The following is a 21,319-nucleotide window of genomic DNA, read 5'->3' on the forward strand; positions in this document are numbered from 1 at the left end:
ACCCCTCGAACTCCAGGCTGGTCCCACCTTCCTGAGACAGGAGCCCTTTCAGGGACGTCAGTCGCCACAAAAGCACAGGCTTGCTTCCTCCTCCCATCGCGGTGGCTAGGGAACAGACCCAGGAGCGCGGCTGCACGGGTTTGAATCCAGGCTCACCACCTATTGAGATCTTGCCCGAGTCACCTCTCTGTACCTGTTTCCTCGCCGGTAAAACAGCATGTACACCTACCGCACAGGGCTGCTGCACCATCAAAGGAGCTCATTCATAGAGGGGTATAAAGCACCAGAACAGTGCCTGGCAGACTGCTGACAGTTTGCCAAGATCCCCCCACCTCTTTCCCCTGGCTCCTGACTCCTTCCTGGTTCTAGGACACTTTCTGCAAAGCTCCTCCCCAATCCTCATTCAGACCTGTTAACTGTCACCTCCTCCTAGAAGCCTGCCCTGACTACCCCATCTTAAGTAACCTGCCCCTCCACCCCCCCTCACCTCTTTCCTTTTCCTCTCCCTTCCAGAACACTCCCCCCAGTAGTCAATGAGACCCTCCCACTGTCCTCAGTTCACCGAGCCCCCAATCCTCCCAGACTGCCCCCACACCTTGCCCCTGCCCAGCACCCACTCCCACCCCACCCTGACATAGCACACACCAGACTGGCCCATCCATCTCAGGCTTTATTGTAAAAAGGTTAAAATAAATTACATTTGACATCATTGCCAGTATGTACACACAGTGTGATTCCAGGACAGCCAGGGACACCCCGGCAAGGTGGGGCAAGGAAACAAAGATGAACTCATTAAAACATTCACAGAAACACCGAAGGCCACTCCTTCTCACCCAGTTGCCCAGCCAGAATAGCCCTGGGTCACGGGATGAATGCGGGTGTGGACACGCAGGCCCATCACCGTCTTCACATGTTGGGGGGTGGGGTCCAGCCCCACAATACTGGGCGGGGGGCTGAGAGAGTGTTTGGGCCAAGGGTGATCACTCACCTCCTGGCCGGCCTCAGGCGCCTGTGACAGATGCCTCTCCCCCAAATGTGCTGCTCACGCGCTTATGGGTGCCTTGGCGCCCTCTCCACGTGGGGACTCTTGACAGCATGACCTTGGCTGAGGTCACCAAGAAAGGCCCAGCTGAGTTGGGGGCAGAAGGGTGAACATGTAACATCCCAGTCATTGGGACCCTGCTCGTTCACCTCCTCTCCCCTCTGGCTCTGAAGCCAACAGGTGCCAGGTATATAAAAACAGCAGTTTATTTAAAAACAACAGAATACGCAGGGCAGAGAGGGCCGGCCCTCAGGTGTGCATCACAGAGAACTTTGCCGGCCCCTCACCAGAGAGGGTCTGTGCACAGTTTCACATTATCTTTTGCTCCCCCTGTCCCCAGTCCTTTCTTTCTTAAACACACTTACACACACGCACACACAAATGGTAAACCGTGGCTGTAGGAAGGAGCCGATTCACATATTTGGCCATTCCCGCTTGTAAGCCAAGAGCAACTTACCTCCCCCCCCGCCCCCCCCCTCCCCCCCACCACCACGGGGCCAGGAGGGCCAGGGAGCCATGAGGTCCTTGTTCTGGGCACAGGGGATGAGGAGCCAGCCAGACGGGGAGGCTGGGGCCAGAGGTGAGCTTCCTCCTGCAGCTCCCTGGCTACTGCCACCCTCTTCCCCCAACGTTCCTGGGGAGAGAGAAAGCCGACGTCTGTCACTGCTTGGCCAAAGGGTGTCTGCATCAGGGAACTGGGCTCTGGGTTGGGGCGGGAGGCGGGGGGGGGGGGGGGGCTTGGTCCGAGCACAGTGACAAGACCCTGGGCCACACTCAGAGCTTGATCCCAGGCCCTTATATCAGAGGAGTGTTTCAGCACCTGCCCAGTATCTCCTCTCTCCCTTCCCCTGGGTGCCTCTTCCCTACTGAGATTGCAGTAGAGGCCTGACAGGCAGACGAGGAGGGCCTGGGGGATGGTCACACATGTGCCCCACACAGGGCCCCACTACTGCTGAAGAGCTGAAGTGCTCAGCACCCCCAACACCACAGCCGTCCCTCCTTCAAAGGCAGGACCCGGGTCTCACAATGCCCTCCCCTGCCTCTTTTCTGAAATACCTGACTCAGTGCTGGGCTCACAGGAGCTCATTAACACTGGTGAACTCAAACAGCCGAGGCCCCCGGCCTAAGAGAACCGTGTGACATTTTCAACCGAATGACGCACGAAGACCCATGCAGGTGCAGGCCTCCTTGAGGGTCACCTGCCAGCCCACACAGGTCACTGAACCATCAAAATTACCAGCCATGCTCAGGACAGATGCCTCCCACTGCCAGGGTGCCCATTCAACCGAAGAACAGAGGCCCTGTCCTGGGCACATGCTATGTTTGCCAGTAGCATCTAGCTGCAGGGGATGGAAGGTGAGGAAGGCCCCTGGCCCCCCACTCCCAGTTCCAGGGCTGCCCCCCCACCAGGGGCCAGAGTAGGACGCCCTAGGATGAGGGAAACGGAAGCCATCGAAGGTGGGGTGGGGAGCCGGCCCTGCCTCATGTGCCTCTGGGGCAGTCTGACTTATTATACTCGTTCACAAGCTGTTCGTAAGGCACGGAGAGTTCAGACTCGGTGCTGGTGAAGGTGGACTCATCAGACGAGGGGAACTCGCCCAGGTTCAGGGGCACTTCGGCCTCGGCCCCCTCCTGGGGCCTCTCCTCCCCTGCCAGGTTGTCCTCTATCGAGGACTTGGACGTCTCTTCATCTGAGAGGCCGGCTTCCTCATTTGTAAAGGTGATGTTGACATTCTGGAAGATGAGTGGGTGGTAGTCCTGGGCATCCCATGGCTCCCCCTCCTCGCTGATTCGATCCAACTGGTTAATGAACACTTCAGGGGTCAGGGAGCCATCCTTGGGGGGCCCCGCCCCAACCTCCTCACTGAGGGGCCGTGACACATGGCCTTTGTTCCTTAGCGTCTGAGACACCTCTTCTAAGCTGGGCACCCGGTTCTTGGAGTAAACCACCAGGGGGGCCAGGGAGGTGGGGAGGGCTGGCAGCCCACCCCCCTGAGGCCCCAGCCCCACTGCTGGGACCCTCTCCCCAGTCCCGTTCGTCTTCATTCCCTTCTTCCCAATCTGCTTGATGAGGTCATTGTAGGTCTCCTCCTTTTTGGATAGAAAACTGAAGATGTTGATGTCTTTGGATGCTGTGCTCCCGGCTATCTGTAGGGCCTTTTTGGAGTGTGGAGAGCTCTCAAAGGACTCCTTCCTCCGCCGCCGCCGTTTCTTGATGGCCTTATGGACCTCCACAAACATGCTCACCTTCCAGTTGACAAAGAGGGACAGCCAGGCCAGCCCCAGGTAGATCCAGAGCTCCACAAAGTAGCGGTACAGGGCATGGTAGTTGGCGCTGGGGTTCACACCTGCGGACAGGACAGGAAACCCAGGTCAGAAGAGCGTCGGCAGGGACCTGGAGACACGTTAAGGCCAAAGCCGTGTTCTCTGAGAGCAGGCACAGTGTCAGAACACAGAATGGGAGGCACAGTGACAGGAAGGACTAGCAACTGAACTGTCCTGTCATCCTGATGGTTCAGTCACTCATGTCCCCATCTTAGTCCCTAATCTGCCTGAGCCTCAATTCAACTGTCGAAAGTCGGGAGAGTGGTTCCCTAGGGCAAGGTAGGTTCAAAGGCCAAGGTATTGGGGAGGCTATTAACACAGCCAACATGCAGATCAGGAGAGAGTTCATGAAGGTTTGCCGTTCGATTATTCGTTGTACCACATCTAGCGGTTCTGTACGCTTCTGGGGGCGTGTATGTTCTGCTTCAGTTAAAACCAGGATGGAAATTACATGAGACAGTAGCTGGCATCTCCACTGCTGGGGATGGACCCACTGGCTTAATATGCATGGGGCTGGAGGTCGGGCCAAGAGGTCCATATGCACTGGCCTCAGCAGGAACTGAGGCAGCCTTGATTCTCCTTCAGGGGGGTCTGGCTGCCCCCTGACTTCCTGTTTCTGCCCTCTTCAGACTGGCTCTTCCCATGGTCTGGAGGGCTCTGCCTACTCCACATCCTCCTCCTCACAGGCCAGGCTCTTGACACTGCTCCAGGCAGTCCTCCCGGGTCATCCTACACAGCTCTGATTGAGTTCCTACACTCCAGGATTATCTGAGATTTTCAACTTTCGCTTCTAGGCATATTGATCTGTATTATTAGGTATCTTGCCACTCCCCACCCCCCTCCCGCCAATTGGGAGCAACTTGGAAAAGGGACTAGGGGAAGGGGGCTTCCTCCCACTTCCTCCAGGGGAAGTGGGGCTCCTGCAGGGCAAGGCCTATACTACCCTCATCAAATCAGGTCCCTGAAGACAGGTGCTGTGTCTGCCTGGCAGATAAGAGGTGTTTTTGAGGGATGCTATCAACCTTGCTCAGGGCTCTTGGTCCAAGATGACAACCAGGGACATGCTAACATTGCTGGGTCCTAGCCTCTACACACATACGATTTTCTACCACCCTATTAGGTAGGTGCTATTTTTTTTTTAATCCATTTACAGATAAGGAAACTGAGGCAGAGGTTTGGAGTCATGCTGGAGCTGAGAAAGGATGACTAAATACACCCTACTTTCCCAGGACCCTACTTTCTTGCCTGTCCAGGGTCCCTTAGACAATGACAGGACTGTGCCTCCATCTAAATTTATCTATCAAGACAGCAGGCCCTGATCTGCCGAGGTCAGTAGAGTGTTCAGGCATCTTTCCTGTTCCTCCCACCACTCAGCCACCCACCCCTACCCCACCCCCGCCCTAGCATTCTGAGTCTCCCTTTACAATGAAGCAGAAGGGTAAGTGACCTGCTCCTGCCCCCTAGGAAGGGGGCGGGGGGAGACCAGAGGCCCCTGGAGCAAGGTTGGGGTCAGTGGGCAGGGCAGCAGGCATCAAGGGAAGAAACGCTGGGTCAATGCAGCCAAACAGGGGCAAGAAGGTGAAGGGCCAAGATGCTGTACAGGCCACAAGCACAAGTCTGTGAGAGGTTGGAGCCAAAGAATTTTATCACCTGCTGGATTAAGTAGGGAGGAGTGGGAGGGGAATGTCCCGGCCCCAGGGGGTGGGGCAGCTTAGGAGAAGGCCTCTCTTGTCTTTAAACTGCCTGTGGCAAGAGCAAAGTTTCGGGCCTGTGAGCCAAGCCTCTAGAACAGCACCCTCCGCTCCTCTGACAGTTGGAAGCCGGCAGCTCTGTAACAGGAAGGGGGTTCCTGGCTTGGCTTTAGGGCTTTCTGGGTCACAGGCACAAACCCCTCAGGGGCCAGGCCCTACCCGGAGCCCCTAGTGAACCTAGGCCTAGGAGATAGGGGAGAACAGAGGGAGAGGAAGCCCCAAAAGCCAGGACCCAAGAAAGACAGGGAAACAGAAGAGGCTTCTGCATTTACTCCTCTTGCATCAGGCAGGGAGGGATAAGGACCCCTTTCTGGGGGGTGGGGGGGCTGCCCAGGACACTGAACACCTACTGGGGCCCCAGGAAAGATCAGCTGAATTGCAGGTGGAGGAGAAGCAGAGAAAGAGAAGGCAAGGAGGCAGACGCAAGGGGAAAAGGGCAGGACTCACCGGCCACGAAGTCACCAAAGCCGATGGTGGAGATGGTGATGAAGGAATAGTAGAGGCCCTCGATGTAGTCCCACTCCTCAGTCACCATGAACACGAAGGGCGGGATCACCAGGTGGACCAGGACGCCCCACACAATGAAGATGGCTGTGCAAGTGATCTGCGCCTTCCGCTGACGGGGTGGTGGGGAGACCAAGTCAGACCATGGCGGAGATGGGGAAGCCCAGCAGGGGCACCCAGGAGGCCACGGAGTAGGCTTACCACCCAGGAGAGGGCAAGCAGCATCGCTCCCGGCCTCACTCACAGGACAGGGGGCCCTGGGACTGCCCTCTTGCCATCTGCCCTGGCACCTCTGCTCATTCTTGGTCTTCCCCATCCTCCCGTCCGTCCCCTGCCAGGGTCCCCCCAGTGCTGCCCGGCACCTAGGGTTTGGAGACATACCAGGCTCACGCCTCTCCTGGTGAGGAACTGGCCCAGCCTCTTGGCACGTCCCCCGAAGAACTTGCCCAGGGCGCTGATCCACGTCAGGCAGAGCGGCACCCCGAAGAGACCATAGAAGACACAGAAGAGGCGCCCAGCAGGGGTCTTGGGGGCCACATTGCCATAGCCTGAGGAAGGAGAGGAGAGTGAGGCACAGAGAGCCACAGCAGGGGTGACAGACCCAGATCCAGCGTTGGCCCCTGCCTCTATCACATACCCATACTCACATCCACACACCCACATTCCCTAAGATCACTTGATATTGATCTAACATCAGGACCTAAGAAATGAAACTTCACTTGATCACACTACGATCATGAGCATTTACAGAGCAAGTGTGATAGCATGGGCTATGTGTCCTCCATCAGATTGGGAGCTCCCTGGTGGACAAAGCTTTCACCATCAGTAAACCTTCCACTAGTCCATATGGCACCCCCGTGCAAATTACAAACAGCCTTCTCTGGGGAGACACCCCGGGGGCACCGTGGTAGACCATTCTTAATCCCTCCCTTTCCTGTGCAAGCCTGTGCTGCTGCTCACGGCAGGCTGGCATCTAATCCCCTCCCTTGGAATCTGGACATCAGTGTCTGGCTTGACCGGAGAATGCAGCGCAGGTGATGCCCGGTGGGCTAGGTCTAAGAAGCCCTCTTACTTCTCCCCGTGATGTCCTACAATGCTCACTTTGGGGATTCTCCTTCTTGGAACCCAGCTGCCATACTGTGAGCTGCCCAAGCCAGTGCATTTTCACCCCCAGCCGTGCTCTCAGCCAGCAGCCAGTGTCAACTATCAAATGTGCAGTGGACGAAGCCGTCCTGGATGTCTAGCCAGTAGTGCTTTTGGCTGACTCCAGTCTCACAAGGACTGCCTCCGCCATTACATACCTCAAGCAAGAACCAACCAGCTGAACCCAGGCAACGCACAGAATGGCAAAAGCGAATAATAAGTTGTGTTTTAAGCCACTAACCTCTGGGGTGGTCGGTTATGAAGCCACAGAATATCAAAATACCCAGCCTGGCAGGCAAGCATGGGCTGGGTTTGTGCAGTGAGCAACCTGTTCAACCTCCTGCATGGCCCTGGCTATTGGGCTGTGTCGTTTCTGCTCCAAGAGCCCAGGTGAGGACTCCTGGAAAACAATCTCTCAAGCGTGGCCCATCACCAATGACTGACTAAATGCCTAGGAAAGTGTTAAAAGAGCACAATGCAACAAGGCCATGGGACCAGAGCTGGATTTTTACAAGGTTCCGTGGAGCTAGGGCATGGCAGTGGCTATCCTGAAGGTCCCAGAAGACTTACCAATGGTAGTGATGACTGTAGCTGCAAAAATCATTGCATTGGGCCAATTCCAGTTATTGAAGGTCTGATTCCCTGTAATGGCCACGCCCTGTCCTGCAGCATCAGATACTACCTAAAAAGAGAGACACAGACTGACTCTTAATGCTTTCTAAGTGACAGCACTGTACATAACTCCGTAAGCATTCGTAATCATCACAATAATAAGGTGGCAGTTACTGTCTCCAATTTATTAGGTGATGAAATATTTTATAGAGGATCAGAGAGGTTAAGTGATGTGCCCATGGTCACACAGCTGGTCAAGCAGTCTGTCTCTAAAGTCCATTCTCTCACTGAGCCAGTGCTTCTCAACCTTACTTGTGTGCACCAGCATCACCCGGAGAGCTTGTCAAATACAGACTGCTGGGCCCCACCTCCAGAGTTTGATTCAGTGGGTCTGGGAAGGGGGTCTGAGAATCTGCATTTCAAATGAGTTTCCAGGTGATGCTGGTGGTAGTGGTCCAGAGTCCACACTTAGAGAGCTACTGTGCTAGGCTATTCTGCCTCGAAGAAGGCACATGTGATTCAGACACGCAGGAGGATGCCTACACCCTACCCAGCCCTCCACAGCCCTCCACAGAGAAGCGTTCTACTGCAGGATAGACCTGGGAGGAACCCTCATATACCCTTCACCTCAGCTCAGGGCTCTCTTGGATCTATTGTCTCAGGGTGTACGAATCAGCTAGCTTCCTTTTCCCCATGCTTGGGACTCTACCCTCTTCCCCTACAGACTCCCCATTCCTTCCCTTCTCTGGCTCCCTATCTCTGCCCTGGGCCAAGCAATTTCAAGGTCTGGTCCAGGACAGATCATCAAAGGTGGTGTGCACATTTCAAGGTGACTCAAAATCCTGCTACCAGTCCCCACAGGACTCCCAGCAACTGTGGGCAGCAGGTGAGAGGCCACCTGGGGAAGTCCACTGGTGGCCCCAGAAGAAGTCTTATCTATTCCAGGAACACTGATAGCTGCCAAACCTGTTCTGGCCGACCACAGACTGCCTCTAGCCCTTCCTTCAGTCCTGCCACCATTCACCCCAACTTGCAGATGACAGGGTGTGGACCCCAGAAGGAGGCTCACAGAAGGGCCCAGCATTTAAACCTGGGAGGTTCCAGTTCTGCCCCCAAAGAGGGCCCCAGGTGGGCCACCCAATCCAGAGACCGGGAACTCAGCCAAATTCCCTATAAACCTCAAGCCTGGGACCGAGGGGAGGCAGAAGAAGAGCGAGGCAGACGGAAAGCCCAGAGTTGTAACCCACCACAGTGTGACTGAAGTCCGGTGGGAAACCAGGGAGGGGCTGGGGCTGTTGAGAAGGAATGAGCAGTTGGGAGCAGCAGCAGGCCCGTGTAAACGGATCTGCAGATCCCATGAAGAATTTTCCATGATGACATGCCCGTCTGACAGGCCATCAAACCACACCACTCGCTGCCCTGCCTCCTCAACGGCGCTTCCAGAGCATCTCTCTGCAGGCCGTGCAGTGGCAAAGCAGAAAGGCCGCAGGCTGCCTGCAACCCTTCGCTCAGAGAGCTGGCTGTCTAGCCAGCAGGGCCCCCTCCACGTGAGAGTACCAGCGCATTCAGATCCTAAGGGGCCAACAGGTCCATCCGAACGGTTTTCTCAGAAATTAAACCTACGTCCGAAGCAGGAGAATGTAGCAGGGTCCCGTGTCTTAATGTCAAACAGATGGCGGCTCCCTTTGGCCCCAGCCTTTGTTGTAGAGCGGAAAGGGCAAAGCGTAATTGCCGGGGAGCTCAGCCTGACAGATGAAAAGAACGCTTAAGTAGGAATTGCACCACTGGCAGGGAGCGATGCCATCAGGGCGCCATCTCTGCTCATTCCCCATGGAGTCTCAGGAACACGAAAGCTGTCCCTATTCTCGCACAAACAAAAGGGGTGGGTTCTAGACACTCAAACCAGAACTCTTACAGATGTCTAAATGGGGACAGCAGCAAGTTTGGCACAATCAGAAGAGGAACTGGTGGGTACCAGAAGCTAGCGCAGGTTCATCAAGAATGAGTCACGCTCAGCTAAGTGCATCTCCTGCTCCAAAGGGGTTGCAAACCCTTGAAGTTGGGTGGAATGCGGTAAATCTAGATTTCAACAAGGCAGCCGAACAGATGAGCTTAAAGATATTCATGTGGACAAGACAGAGAAATGTAGGGCAGAGCTGGGATTAATTTGGATCCCTTTAAAGGCAGATAAACAGCCAGGAGGTCTTGATCTTTATCGACCTGGCCTGAGGTCTCCATGATCATGCCAAAGGCCTGGCCTCTTCGATATTTTAATCAACAACACAGAAAACAGATACATAGATGGCTGCCCAATCTCCTCTGCAAAGGATGCAAAACTGCAGACAAGGCCAGGGTGGGAAGAGTTATTAACACACTGCAATGGCAGTCTGGAACTCAAAAATCATCTGGACTGGAAAAATGGGCCCAAACTAACAAGATATGACCATCTTTTACGTTTTTCATGTCATACACTTTGGGTTAGAAAAGGCCAGTATAGGCGTGAAATGAGAAGTCCTTGGGTTTCAGCTGACCACAAACTAACAAACACGAGGGTGGCTGCTGAAAGAAAAGTCAACACAATCTCAGACAGTGTCAACATCTTATCTATCGAGGGCTGGGTCACACATGGGGAACTCTGTTCCACTGTGGGTGCCTGACCTCACATGATCTATTACCCAAGGAAGAGGAGAGTGGCTTTTTTGGATAGTGAGCTACCTCAGAATGGACTGCTCTTGGCAGTAATCCACTTCTGATAATAGAAAGTGTTGAGAGCAAGGGTGACCACAGCACATCAGGGATGCTGATGGTGTGACTGGAAACAAGGGTTCCCAACTGGGCGGGAGCACCTTCTGGAAGTGTCTGGAAATGCTGCCTAAGTGGGGAGTGTTATCTTGCCAGCCACTGTTCCAGGCACCATGGACAGCACATTGAGGAGACCGAGTCCCTGTTGGCCCCCCCCATCTATTCTAGTGGGGGATGGGGCTAGATGTCCAGCGACTCACAAGACAGCCCAACCCACAATGCCAACACTGCTTCCGCTGAGGAACACTGGCTTTCCGAAGGCAATCTGTGATTTGGGAATCATTAGTAAGTACTAAGGAGACACCAAACATAACAGTGGCAAAACAGGGGTGTCTGAGTGGCTCAGTTGGTTGAGCATCCAACTCTTAGTTTCGGCTCAAGTCATCTAGGGTCATGGGATGGAGCCCCACACATTGGTTTCCATGCTTTGTAGAGCCTGCTTGAGATTCTCTTTCTCTCTCTCTGCCCCTCTCCTTTACTCATGCTCTCTCCCTCTCTCTCTCTCTCTCTCTCTCTCTCTCAAAAAAAAAAAAAATAAATAATAATTAATTAATTAAAAAAAAAAACCAAAGTGTCAAACAGGGTAACCAAAGAGGGCATTACGGTTGGGAGCTCTGCAGCAGAAAAACTGGGTTTCCTGCTTTCCCTCTGCCAATCCTATGCCCTTTGGGGCATAGCCTTGCAGCCTCGGCCTCCAGCCCTGGGTTATCAGGGAGCCACAGCCCCAAGCACTTTTCCGAAGACCTCTATTATCTCTCCGTGGTCACCCAGAGAGGGGCAGCGAAGGGGGCATTCTGAGGCTCCCAATGTCCCCAGGGCTAGAAGCACCACTAGCCCTTACAGCAATCCAATGGTGGCAGTTCTGCCCACTGGTGAGGTCACGAAACAGGCTGAGAGAGGTTACGCGTGGCTGGGCTAGGTTCTGGTTACAAGTCAGTGGGACTCCTCCTCCCCTCTTCTCTGCTCTACCAGCCCCTAGGCACCCACAGCACTCCTTGCTGTTGCCTCCTCTCTGCCCACGGCCACCAAGCAGCTGGCCTGAGAATCAGCTTGGCTCCATCACAATGCTGGAGTGGGAAGAAGGCTATTAGTGCTGCTGAGTGGCAAACACCCCTTGCTGGGGTGTATATACACATATTACCTAACTGGTTGTTCCTGTGACCCTGCCAGGTGTCCCTCGACAGGTGGGGGAAGTGAGGCTTGGGGGAGGGGCAGAAGTCCAGATGTGGACTTGGGGGCCTGCTTCCTGTTCCCACCATGTACAGCTGTGGCTCTGGCAGGGGCAACTCCATGGTGATGGTCAGGGTCGTACCGAATGCAGGGGGCAGTCTCCCAGAACAAAGGGCCTGACCCAAGATCCAGGCCATCCCTGGGTTAGGGAGAGTGGCACGGGGGAGCCAGGCTGACACCACAATGGACGTGGCGAACTGTCTCCAGGGTTAGGCAAACAGCTCTAGCAGGAGGAGGTGGCCCCTGTTCACTCACAGGATTCTTTAACTTGGCTCCCTAATTCACACAAGACAATATTTTCATTTTCCACATGACCCTGGAGAGTGATGGGAGAAGGGATACTGCACACAGCCCGGGCCTAGCATTTGTTTGGGGAAGGGATCGAGCTCCCTTCTGGGTCTCCCCCCCTAACAAAGCAGCTGTGATTTACTGAGGGCTTACTATGCACTGATGGACTGAGTATTGTGCTAACACTTTACTGCCTTTAGCTTACTTAATGAGGACAGAATCCTGCTGGGAAGATACGTAATTTTTTCCATTTTGCAAATGAAAGTGTAAGGCTTGGAGAGGTTAACTAAGTAGCCTAAGGTCAGAATGCTAAAAGCACGAAGCCAGGAGAGCCCTGGCTAGACGTGGTTATCCTGCCCCCCCTCCCACAGAGGCCACAGGAAGGAGGCCAGTGCATACTTCCACCCCTTCGCACCAGCTGAAAAAACAGTGCCCTAAAACCAGTCCATCCACTCTGACCCGAGCTCGGCATTCTAGCCCGGCCTCCAGGGAGGCCACATGCCCTTGCCTTGGCTTCAGGCAACCAGCTGCCCTGACCCCACCCTCCTGAGCTCTCGCTGTCCGAGAAATACGGTTCCCGTACAGCTCCTCATCCCCCGGGATCTGGGGTTTCCCAGGCAGAGGCAGCTGCCAGGCCTCCCCTTCCTGGAGAGATTCATCCTGCTGAGCGGGCCAGTTCCAGGGCTCGGGACACGAAGCCCACCTTCACACACAGGCAGGTGGGGCTGAGAGCCAGCCGGCTTGCCCCACGCGCACCCTCCTGCGGTGGGGTGGGGATGGCAGCTATCTGGCGCTCACGGAGCTACTCCCCACCTGGCCTCTAGCTCCCAGGCAGACTCAGGGGTGGATCACAGAGCTCTTTCCCATTATGCAGGACGCAGCCTTAAGGCTCCCCGCTGAGGCCAGCCTCCACTGGATCCACACACCGCTGGAGGCCCGCAGGCCAAGAGTCCTTGACCAGACCCTGGCTGCGGTTCCATTTCAGGCGCTGGGGGCCTCTGGCCTGGAAGGTGAAATAAAGCTGCCAGCCACACAGGCATGGTGCTCAGCACAGGGTAGAAAGGACTTTTATCATCCGCCTGGCCCTCCCAGCCCCCTTGTGAGGGGGGCACGGTCTATTAATCCTTATTAAACAGATTAGAACAGTTGATATCTGGATAGCAGTGGATTTTGAGCGGTTATATGATTGACACCAACCAAGCCCTTTAAATCACTCAGCTTCCTGAATCTTTACAAGCCTAAAGCGCCGGTGCTGTTGCCCCCAATTACAGATGAGGACAATGAGGCTAATTAAGTAAGTGGCCCAAGGTCACACAGCTTGTCTGTGGTGGAGCTGAGGAGTGAACTCAGGCGGTCTGGCTCTTAACGCCCCCACCCCATGCTACCTACAGATGGGGAGAGGGGAGCAGGGGATTCAGGGTGGGCTTCTTAGCTACAAGGACTGGAGCCAGGTGTCTGAAACACAACTTCCCAAGCAAATTCGAGAGAAATCTGCAGGAATGCAGACTCCCCTAGAACATAAGCTCCATGAAGACAGGGCTTTTGTTTTCTTTTCTACTGCTGTATTCCCAGAACCTAGGACACTGCCTGGCACGTCGAAGGTGCTGGTTACATGGGTGAGTAAATGATCTTCAATGAGTGTATATTCTCTGGTCTGGACTGACTCATCCCCCAGGGGTCTCCCTGCAACACCTTCCCAGTATTGCTCTGCAGCTGGGTTTCAACTAAATTCAGCAGCAACAAGGTGGAGGCCTGAACCTGGCAAGAGAGAGGGAAGCAGAGTCAGACCCCAGCAAGAGCGGGGGCTGGCAGGGCCAAGGGCTGGCTGCAGACACCACTGAAACCACCAGCCTCCAGCTGGCACTGAGGGTGGGGTGAAGGGCAGTGATTGCTAGACTCTGAGAGGGGGCAGAGGGCTGGGGAAGGGGTGAGGTGCGGGAGACAGATGAAAGCCCCCTCGGCCAAGGCCAGGATGGCAGAGCTGGGAGAATCCCTGGGGAGACTGAAGGACTGTCCTTTCTGCAGGAAGGGGAGGCAGTCCCCTTTGGAAACTGTCCTGGGGGCAGCAGGTGAGCAGAGAGAGGAGAGGGAAGATAGAAGTGAACCCTGGTAGAAACACTTACTAGCAGGCTCTCTGTGGCTCAGCCTTCATGTCGGGAGGCAGAGGGCTCCCAATGGCTGACATCAAGTCTCTTGGTAAATAACTTAGCCTATCAGCCTCAGTTTCTCCATGTGCTAAGAATAACCCGTCTCCTGAACATACGCTTTTTGCGTGCAGGACATCATCGTAAGCACTGAATAAACTCACCTGCAATCTGCACTGTGACTTGTCATGTGGGTCCGTGAGGAAACCAAACCCTAAGAGGATCTGAGACCCAGGGGGAAAGACCCCTCGTCCCCAAGGTTAAATCAAAGGGCAAGGGGTTAACTTCCCTGCACCTGGAGGACAGGCCTGGGTGAGAACAGGCGACACTGACCCCAAGCTCCCTCACACCTGCAGCCTTTTCCCATCTCTTCCTATTCTAACAGTGAAAGCTTCCTTTGTCAGTCTGAGCAGTCAGTCAGCTTCCTCAGGGCACAGGGGGACTTCTCCAACACCAAGGGGGACCAAAACAACTCACAAGGGGGGCGGGATCAGCTGCAGCCAGAGAACCTGGGGAACGCGGGTGTGTGTTAGAGCTCTCCCTGGCAGGGGAAACAGAGGCTCGCCCAAGATGCCCTGTTCCATCCCTCAGAAGGCTCATCTCTCCTGATCTCTGCCACCCAGAGGCTCCCAGTCATCCTGGCCAGTTTCCTAAGCACCCAAGCAAGGCAAGCAGACTGTGGGAAGGTGTGAGTTGGGGGTGAGAAACATGCCACACACTGCGACCCCCACTGTGCCCGCCAGGAGGGGCTGAGGCTGGGGCCTAGGCAGCCTGTCTGAACCCTGGCCCCAGCTCCCCGCCCAGCTGCCCCCGGACTCACAGCACCCACCTACCACCCAGCCCCTGCTGGCCTCTCCCTGCGTGTCCCTGTCTGTCCATATGTCCATCTAGTCTAACAACCCTCTGAACAGGGGGCTGGGGCGGGGGGGAAGTGGAGGCCCAGGGGGAGTGTTGTGAACAGGACTGACATCAAGTGGAGATTAGTAAACCTACCTCAGGCACTTTCCAAGCAAGTATTTGCAGTATGGACTTGTTTACAACAATGTTTATCAAATCCTTTAACACCTGAACTAATGAACAGATAAAGGGAGGAGGGGAGGGGGACCCCAGAGCCTGCGTGGGGACTCCCTAGAGCAGTTTGAGAAACGGGAGTGGGGATGTGGGGGGCTAGTGGGGAACGCCTCGTCTGTCCAGCTGCGGGCCAGTCCTCCATCAGACAGTCCTTTCTGGGACTGCTGGCAGAGTGAAAGTGCCCCGGCCGGAAGGTGAGCACCTGTTAACTATCTTATTCCTAAAACCAATTAGAGAGTGGAAGACTAAAGTTAAGCCCTCGATTATCTCCATCCTCTGTCCCTCTGCACCGCTCAGACTGACTTGACTTCTCAAGCTTTCCCTAACTGGGGATGGCGGAGAGGGTGCTGGGCTTGTTTTTAGATGAGGAAACTGAGGCTCAGGGGCCTTAGATACCACACAGTCATTGAGGCAGTGGCTCTCAGTCCAGGCTGCCCAACACAACCCCCTCCCGGGGTGGGGCGGGGGGCGGGGAGGGGGGCGTTAAATAACTACAGTGCCTGGGCCCCCTGGCAAGTGTTCTGTGTAGTTGACCTGGGTAGTGAACAAACCCCACGGGGGATTCTGACGTGCAGACACTCACTGCCTAGTGTGGGGTGATGGGCGTGGACGCCAGGCTCCAAGCCTCCACCTCCCTGCCCCTGGGCATTCTCACTGGCCTCTCCCCTCAGCCCAGGTGACCAGGGTGTGGCTGGGAAGGCAGGCGCACCTTATGAACGGGGTACTGACGAGGGCCAGGCGGTGCCACCCTGATATCTGTGCCAGCTGCAGGCCCTATCGCTCCCGGGGAAGAAGCAGGTGTCTGTGGCAGGTGCAGGGACCCAAGGGGGCAGGGCCACACCGCATCTCAGTTGAGACCAGACCTCAGCTATTGCGGTATGGACTTTGTTAACTTCTTTTTTGCTTACCTGTAACTTTCAGATTTGTGCCAGTGCCCACCCATGGAGTATTTATTATGTTTTTAGAGGAAAGAAGGAAAGATGAATTGTTGGACACGTGGCTGGAATGCTAGGTTGGTAGGCTAGGCAATAGGGCTGAGGACCCAGGTCCAGCTCTACTCTGCCAGCCACTTGCTGAGATCTTCCTGGAACCCTGGACCTCTGTCCACTTCCTTCTCTGTAAAATGAAGAGGTTGGTCTAGGACTCCCGGGGTCCCCCTGCCTGTACAATGCATAATTTCCTCTGCCCAGAATCATGACTTTTGGGCCCAGTTCAGCACTTCCCAAATCCCCAATCCACAGCACATTTGAGAAGATACATTTTCATTCTGGAGACTCAGTTCACTGGCCACCAGCTCCAGCTCCTCCTGAGCCCCCAGCAAGTCAGGTCACCCACGTCAGGAGTGAGCCCTGCTCCTCGATCACGCTTCCTCTTCCTCGTGTCCCCTGGAGGATGCAGGACTGCAGGACGGAGAAGGCACCTCACTGCGTCTACTTCTCTTTGGTCCTTAAAGTGATGTGCCAGTGCTGGTCTGGGCTGCCCTCCCTCAGCCCAGGTGTCTCGGGCGGGGCTGTGTACAGAACACAGCACAGTCCCCTGCAGTGTTGGTCACACCTACAGAAACCCGCACAACCTCATTAGGCAAAGTGGCAAGTGGTACACCACCATGTCCTCAAGGCACACTTTAGGGGTCACCACACTACTGCTTAACCGGGACTGTGCGTAGAGATGGTCCCGGGGGAGAGATTGGGAAAGTACTCCTGCCGGGGTCCTGCCCTCGGGGAATCGGCCAGCAATGGTCTGGGGCACGGAACTAAGATGATTAAATCTGCCCCGGGTGACTCTACTATTATAAGTGGCCAATTTCAAAGCCACTGCCCCAGACCTAAACTGTCCTCCCTCCCGAGGCCAGCCCCGCCCCTTGAGCCAGTGCAGCAGGCCGTGGAAGCATGGCTGTCCTCCAGCCCACCTTTGGGCTTCCCCTCCTGCACCCTCCCAGGCCATCTCTCAGCAGCCTCTGCGGAGCTCAGAAGCACCACTGGATCTCACGCTCCAAGGGGCAAGCCCATGCCAGAGGGGAGTACGTTTTCAACAGAAATCTCTGGGTTTCCGATTTTCTCAGGCCCGGGAGCCCTGTTTGTACTCGGGAGGGACAATAAAAACAAGGCAGGTGACCCTGCCCCCATTGTTCTGGTAACCCCCCAGCAGCTGGGGGCCCCCTCCCGTGAGAGCTGAGCCCAGGGCAGAGCTTTGCAGGGACTGGCTGACCTGGGAAGGCTGCAGGCTTGGCTAAAGCAAACAGTGAGGGCTGCTGGGGTCTGGGCTCAGGATGGGGCGTCAGCAAGTGTTCTCAGGCACTGGAAGGCTCAGCAGACGCACTGGACTGGAAATCCCGGTGTGTGCAGACATAGGGGACCTCGCCAGCCCAGCTCAGGGTCTCCCGGCACTGCTGCCTGAGAGCACTTCCTCCCACCCGAACACACACACAAGGTGATCCTCTGGAGCCACGTTCCCCAAATCCACCTCCTGCTTCATCTTCTTAAGGACCCAGGGCAGGTGGGATGTCCAGGGACACTTAAATGACAAGAGGGATATCCTTTATCCACCTCAGCTTCTCTGCCCAACAATTCACACCCACTGCCCTGCCCGGGGTGACCATGGCCTGGCCATGTCATGTCCTGTGCTGCTACCATCAATTCCTGATCTGGGATGCTGGGGCCTGGGGCCTGGGTTCATGACTTGGCCTCTTCCCTGCCCCCAGAATCCAAATTCTGGGAGTGTCGGACATCTCTCTGCCTTCCCAGATGTAGAGAAAATTGTTCGGCCAGGACCCCTCAAGCATGCCAGGTGGGCAGAACAGTCCCCTGTTCTGGGATGGGGACACTTGGGAGTGAAAGTGCCCCACACAGGGTTCAGCTTCTGGCTCGTCCTTTCCATACAAGCCAGCAAACCTCTCTGGGCCCCAGCCAGCAGCTCTAACAACGAGGCCCAGGAAGAGCATGGAGCTGGCACTCCCCTCCTTCTCACTTGAACCCACGATCGTCAGGCACCTCTCACACCTAGAACTCCTGTGGCCCTAATCTCATTCAAGGCCAAGACCCTGGAGGGAAGGGAGGCAAAATGGATATTCCTATTCCCATTTTGTAGGTGAGAAAATCAATCAGAGGGGGCTAGTGACGTGGTCGAAGTCACACAGCAAGCTGATTGCAAAGCACAGAGCAGACCGACCAGAAGCCCCTGACTCTCCGTTGAGGCTCCTTTCCGCCAAACAACCAGACCATCCATTGCCCATCCCGGGACTGGGTTGACAAATGCCAACCAGAGCGGAGCAGGGAAGGGGACAGCAGACAGGTAGGCAAAGGTAACAGATGACACAGAGCTACGAAAGCGTTGTGCAGATCTAGTTTTGATATTATTTAGGGGATGAGCCTACGCTTACACTCCCCATCTCCAACTCCCGGGATGCTTCTTAGATCCACCCGGACCTTGCGGTGGGGTGGAAGGTGAAAACTCGGAAGTCACCCTCCACGCAAGATTTCTAAAAACAGCCCTCGAGCAGCCACAAAGGAGGCCACAGGAACCGCTGACCTGCTATCTCCCCGTCCAGGGCTGACGACCTGACCTGATTCACCATCAGCCCGGCTGCCCCACTCCCGCCACCTTGCTTCCGGTCCTCCAGAGCTCAGGTCTGCACGCTGGCCTGCACAACACAAACCGGGATGGCCAAGCCACTTCAAAATCACAAACGTCATGTTTGGGACCCTCCACAAGCAGCCCGGGGATGAGCAGGAAAGGCCTGGGCTCTGAAACAGACGTGCCTGGGTGTCCACCACTCACCAGCAGGTCACCGGGGACAAGTCCTCTCCCCTCTCCGAGCTTCACTTTCCGCACCTGGCAAGCAGCGGTACCAAGACTGCATCAGGTTGGGGTGCACCTTACATGAAACAATGCACGGCTCGGTGTTGGGCATACATGGTGTGCCCCCAAAACAGGTACTGGGTAGAAAAGTGAACGTGGGAAACACAAGAGTGATGGGGGGGCGGGGGATGCCTGCTGGACGGGGCCTCCAGAGCTGCGATGAGAGAGCTGGGCTGGCTGCCTATGGCAGTGCCCTCCTTTCCGGCTACCACCGCCTGGAAGACCAGGGCTGGGGACACTACTTATGGCCACAGCCTGTTTATCTCCCCCAAGATAGAAGGCAGACTTCACTCATCCCTTATTCCTAGAACGGAAACTGGCACCAGTAAATACTCAGTATTAATGAATAACTGAGTCTCCAAGACAGATGCCTTTCCTAATCACACCTTCCAGTACACAAAGTTGGGTGCCAGTGCAGTTGATGTGGGTTCTGGCTCCGCTGGGTAAGGCGGGCAGTCCTGGTAGGTGAGGGCAGCCCGCATTGATGGCTCTGTTGTTTCTCTGCCCCAGTGCCTCTCCCCTGCCTCACCCCGCCCCACCCCACCTGTCTGCAAGGCCAAAGCCCCCAGAGGTCCTAGCCCCGATGAGTCAGCTTCCCTGCAGACTTTGGAACCATCAGGATTTCAGAGGAAGGAGGCACGTGGGTGGGGAAGGGGGGGAGCCCAGGAGGCTCGTCAGGGTTGAGAGCCCCAGGTCTTCCCATGCATGTCCTTGCTTTCCTGCTCCCCCAGCAGTTGGAAGGACACTCTGTTCCAAGAAGCTCTCTTAAACCCTGGAGGCTGCTGGTCGTGTTCCTCTGGACAGCCCTGGTCTCCCTTGCTGGGATCCTGAGGACATGGTTCCCCTCCGCCGACACCCCCACACTCCTGCCTCCATGGTATAGAACCTGTCCCTGATCCCTGCCTCGGTCATGCCTTCAGGTTACACCCATACCCCTTGAGAGGAGGGCTGTGGCTGACATCGCCCACCTCTTGTCTTGCAGAGCACCCCAGACCACAGGCAAACTCTCCCCCACCTAGGGGCCTTGAGAGCAGCCCCTCCACCTGCTCCTTCCTCCTTTCCCTCTCGCTTCACCCCGGCTGGTGGCTCTGGGTAATAAGTAACTACCCATCCTTGAAGGCTGGGGTTCTGATGATAAGGAATTATTAAGCTTACCCATTTACTGCAATTTGTTTAAGATGACTAGATGGTTAAACTGTAAACCCCTTCACTAATTTAAAAACAAACAAACAAAAAAAAAACAACAAAAAAAAGAAGCCCACAGGGGTTGTAGGGAATGGTATTAATTCTGCATGAGGGGTAGACAGCTGAGTTTCTCCACTCCTGTGGAGTAACCCTCCCACCTGTTTACTGCAACCCCCCACCCTGCACCCAATCCTGGCCCCGCTGTGTCCAAGCATGATCCCACCCCATACCTCTCCACAAAGCCCCCTGCAGGATTCTCCTGCAGGCCAACCACCTGTCATAAAATCCTTCCTTATTGTCTGACTCTAGCCTAAATCCCTCCGGCTGCACTCCAAGCCCATTTCCTTTGGTTCAGTCTCCAGCTGGAGACGGACAACAGCTGGCCTCCATCGTCCCTGGAATAAATTGTACAAGAAACTACCGGCAAAGTAGCACAGGCATTTTGGGATGGATGGTACTCTTTGCCCGGCAGGGGGCGGGGGGGGGGGTGTGCTTCTGCCTTATGGGCCCCCAAAGCCCAGATCAAATCCCACCAGAAGGCTGAGTCACGATCAGAGACAAGGGTCAAGACCACAATGCCCGACGTCGTGAAAATCCCTGGGCGGGATGCAAAGGGAGTCCCATCCTGAAGGGCGGATCCCCCACTCCCCAGACTGCCACAGATTTCACTGGTCATTCCACCAGGGGCGCTGGCCCCCAAGGCCCCATTTGGAGATGACAGAAATAAGACATAAACAGGCTCCCCAGTTTGGGAAAGGAAATGGGAGCCAGATATATGTAACCAGGGCCCCCCGGTCACGGGCTGCTAATACCACCCTTACCCAGGTAGGTCATGACAGGAGAAGGGCAGAACAGGCACAGCCACCTCAGCCTTTTCCATCACGCAGGGATGGTCCCTGGCCCACCTCCCATCCCCAGCCAACTGGGGCGTGGACGTGACCAGGGTGAAGAAACACTGAGGCATTTTGTGCTGAAGGTATGGAAAAGTACAGCCAGGCCCTCCTAGCACAGAGAGGCTGGGCTGAGGTGAGGGGTGGTGTGGGAGTTAGAAAAACCTCCCATCCCCAGACCTGGGGCCCGGGACCAGGGACAGACCTGGTGACAGGAAATGGAAACTCTCTGGATGGCACAGGAGGAGAGTCATGTCTGTAAGACAGCCCCGTTGCAAAACCCACGAAGCAGAAAGTATCAGGACCATGGCTCACTCTCTCTCTCTCTCTCTCTTCTTTACGAGGGCTGGGATTTTAAGCAACAGCATTTTTCAAGTCTGCTTAACCCCCTAACTCCCACCCAAGGGCTGGCGGCTCTCAGTCTTCTTAGCAGAGAGCAGGAACTGTCAGTGCATGGGCCCGCACAGGGTCAGC

At 55.5% G+C, this 21,319-nt stretch overlaps 1 protein-coding gene across 1 annotated transcript in view; it reads right to left on the reverse strand.

The window, feature by feature from the left end:
- Positions 1-657: 657 nt before the first annotated feature.
- Positions 658-21,319, reverse strand: part of KCNK5 (potassium two pore domain channel subfamily K member 5) — a 38,168-nt gene continuing 17,506 nt past the window's right edge. The window contains exons 2-5 of the mRNA XM_045498075.1: positions 7,336-7,447; positions 6,004-6,170; positions 5,566-5,734; positions 658-3,390 (exon numbers count right to left, since the gene is read on the reverse strand). Coding sequence (XP_045354031.1) covers positions 2,525-3,390; positions 5,566-5,734; positions 6,004-6,170; positions 7,336-7,447 — 1,314 coding nt within the window. The 3' untranslated portion in view covers positions 658-2,524. The remainder of the gene's footprint in view (positions 3,391-5,565; positions 5,735-6,003; positions 6,171-7,335; positions 7,448-21,319) is intronic.

The sequence above is a fragment of the Leopardus geoffroyi genome, chromosome B2 (assembly GCF_018350155.1).
Source record: "Leopardus geoffroyi isolate Oge1 chromosome B2, O.geoffroyi_Oge1_pat1.0, whole genome shotgun sequence".
NCBI classification, from domain to species: domain Eukaryota; kingdom Metazoa; phylum Chordata; class Mammalia; order Carnivora; family Felidae; genus Leopardus; species Leopardus geoffroyi.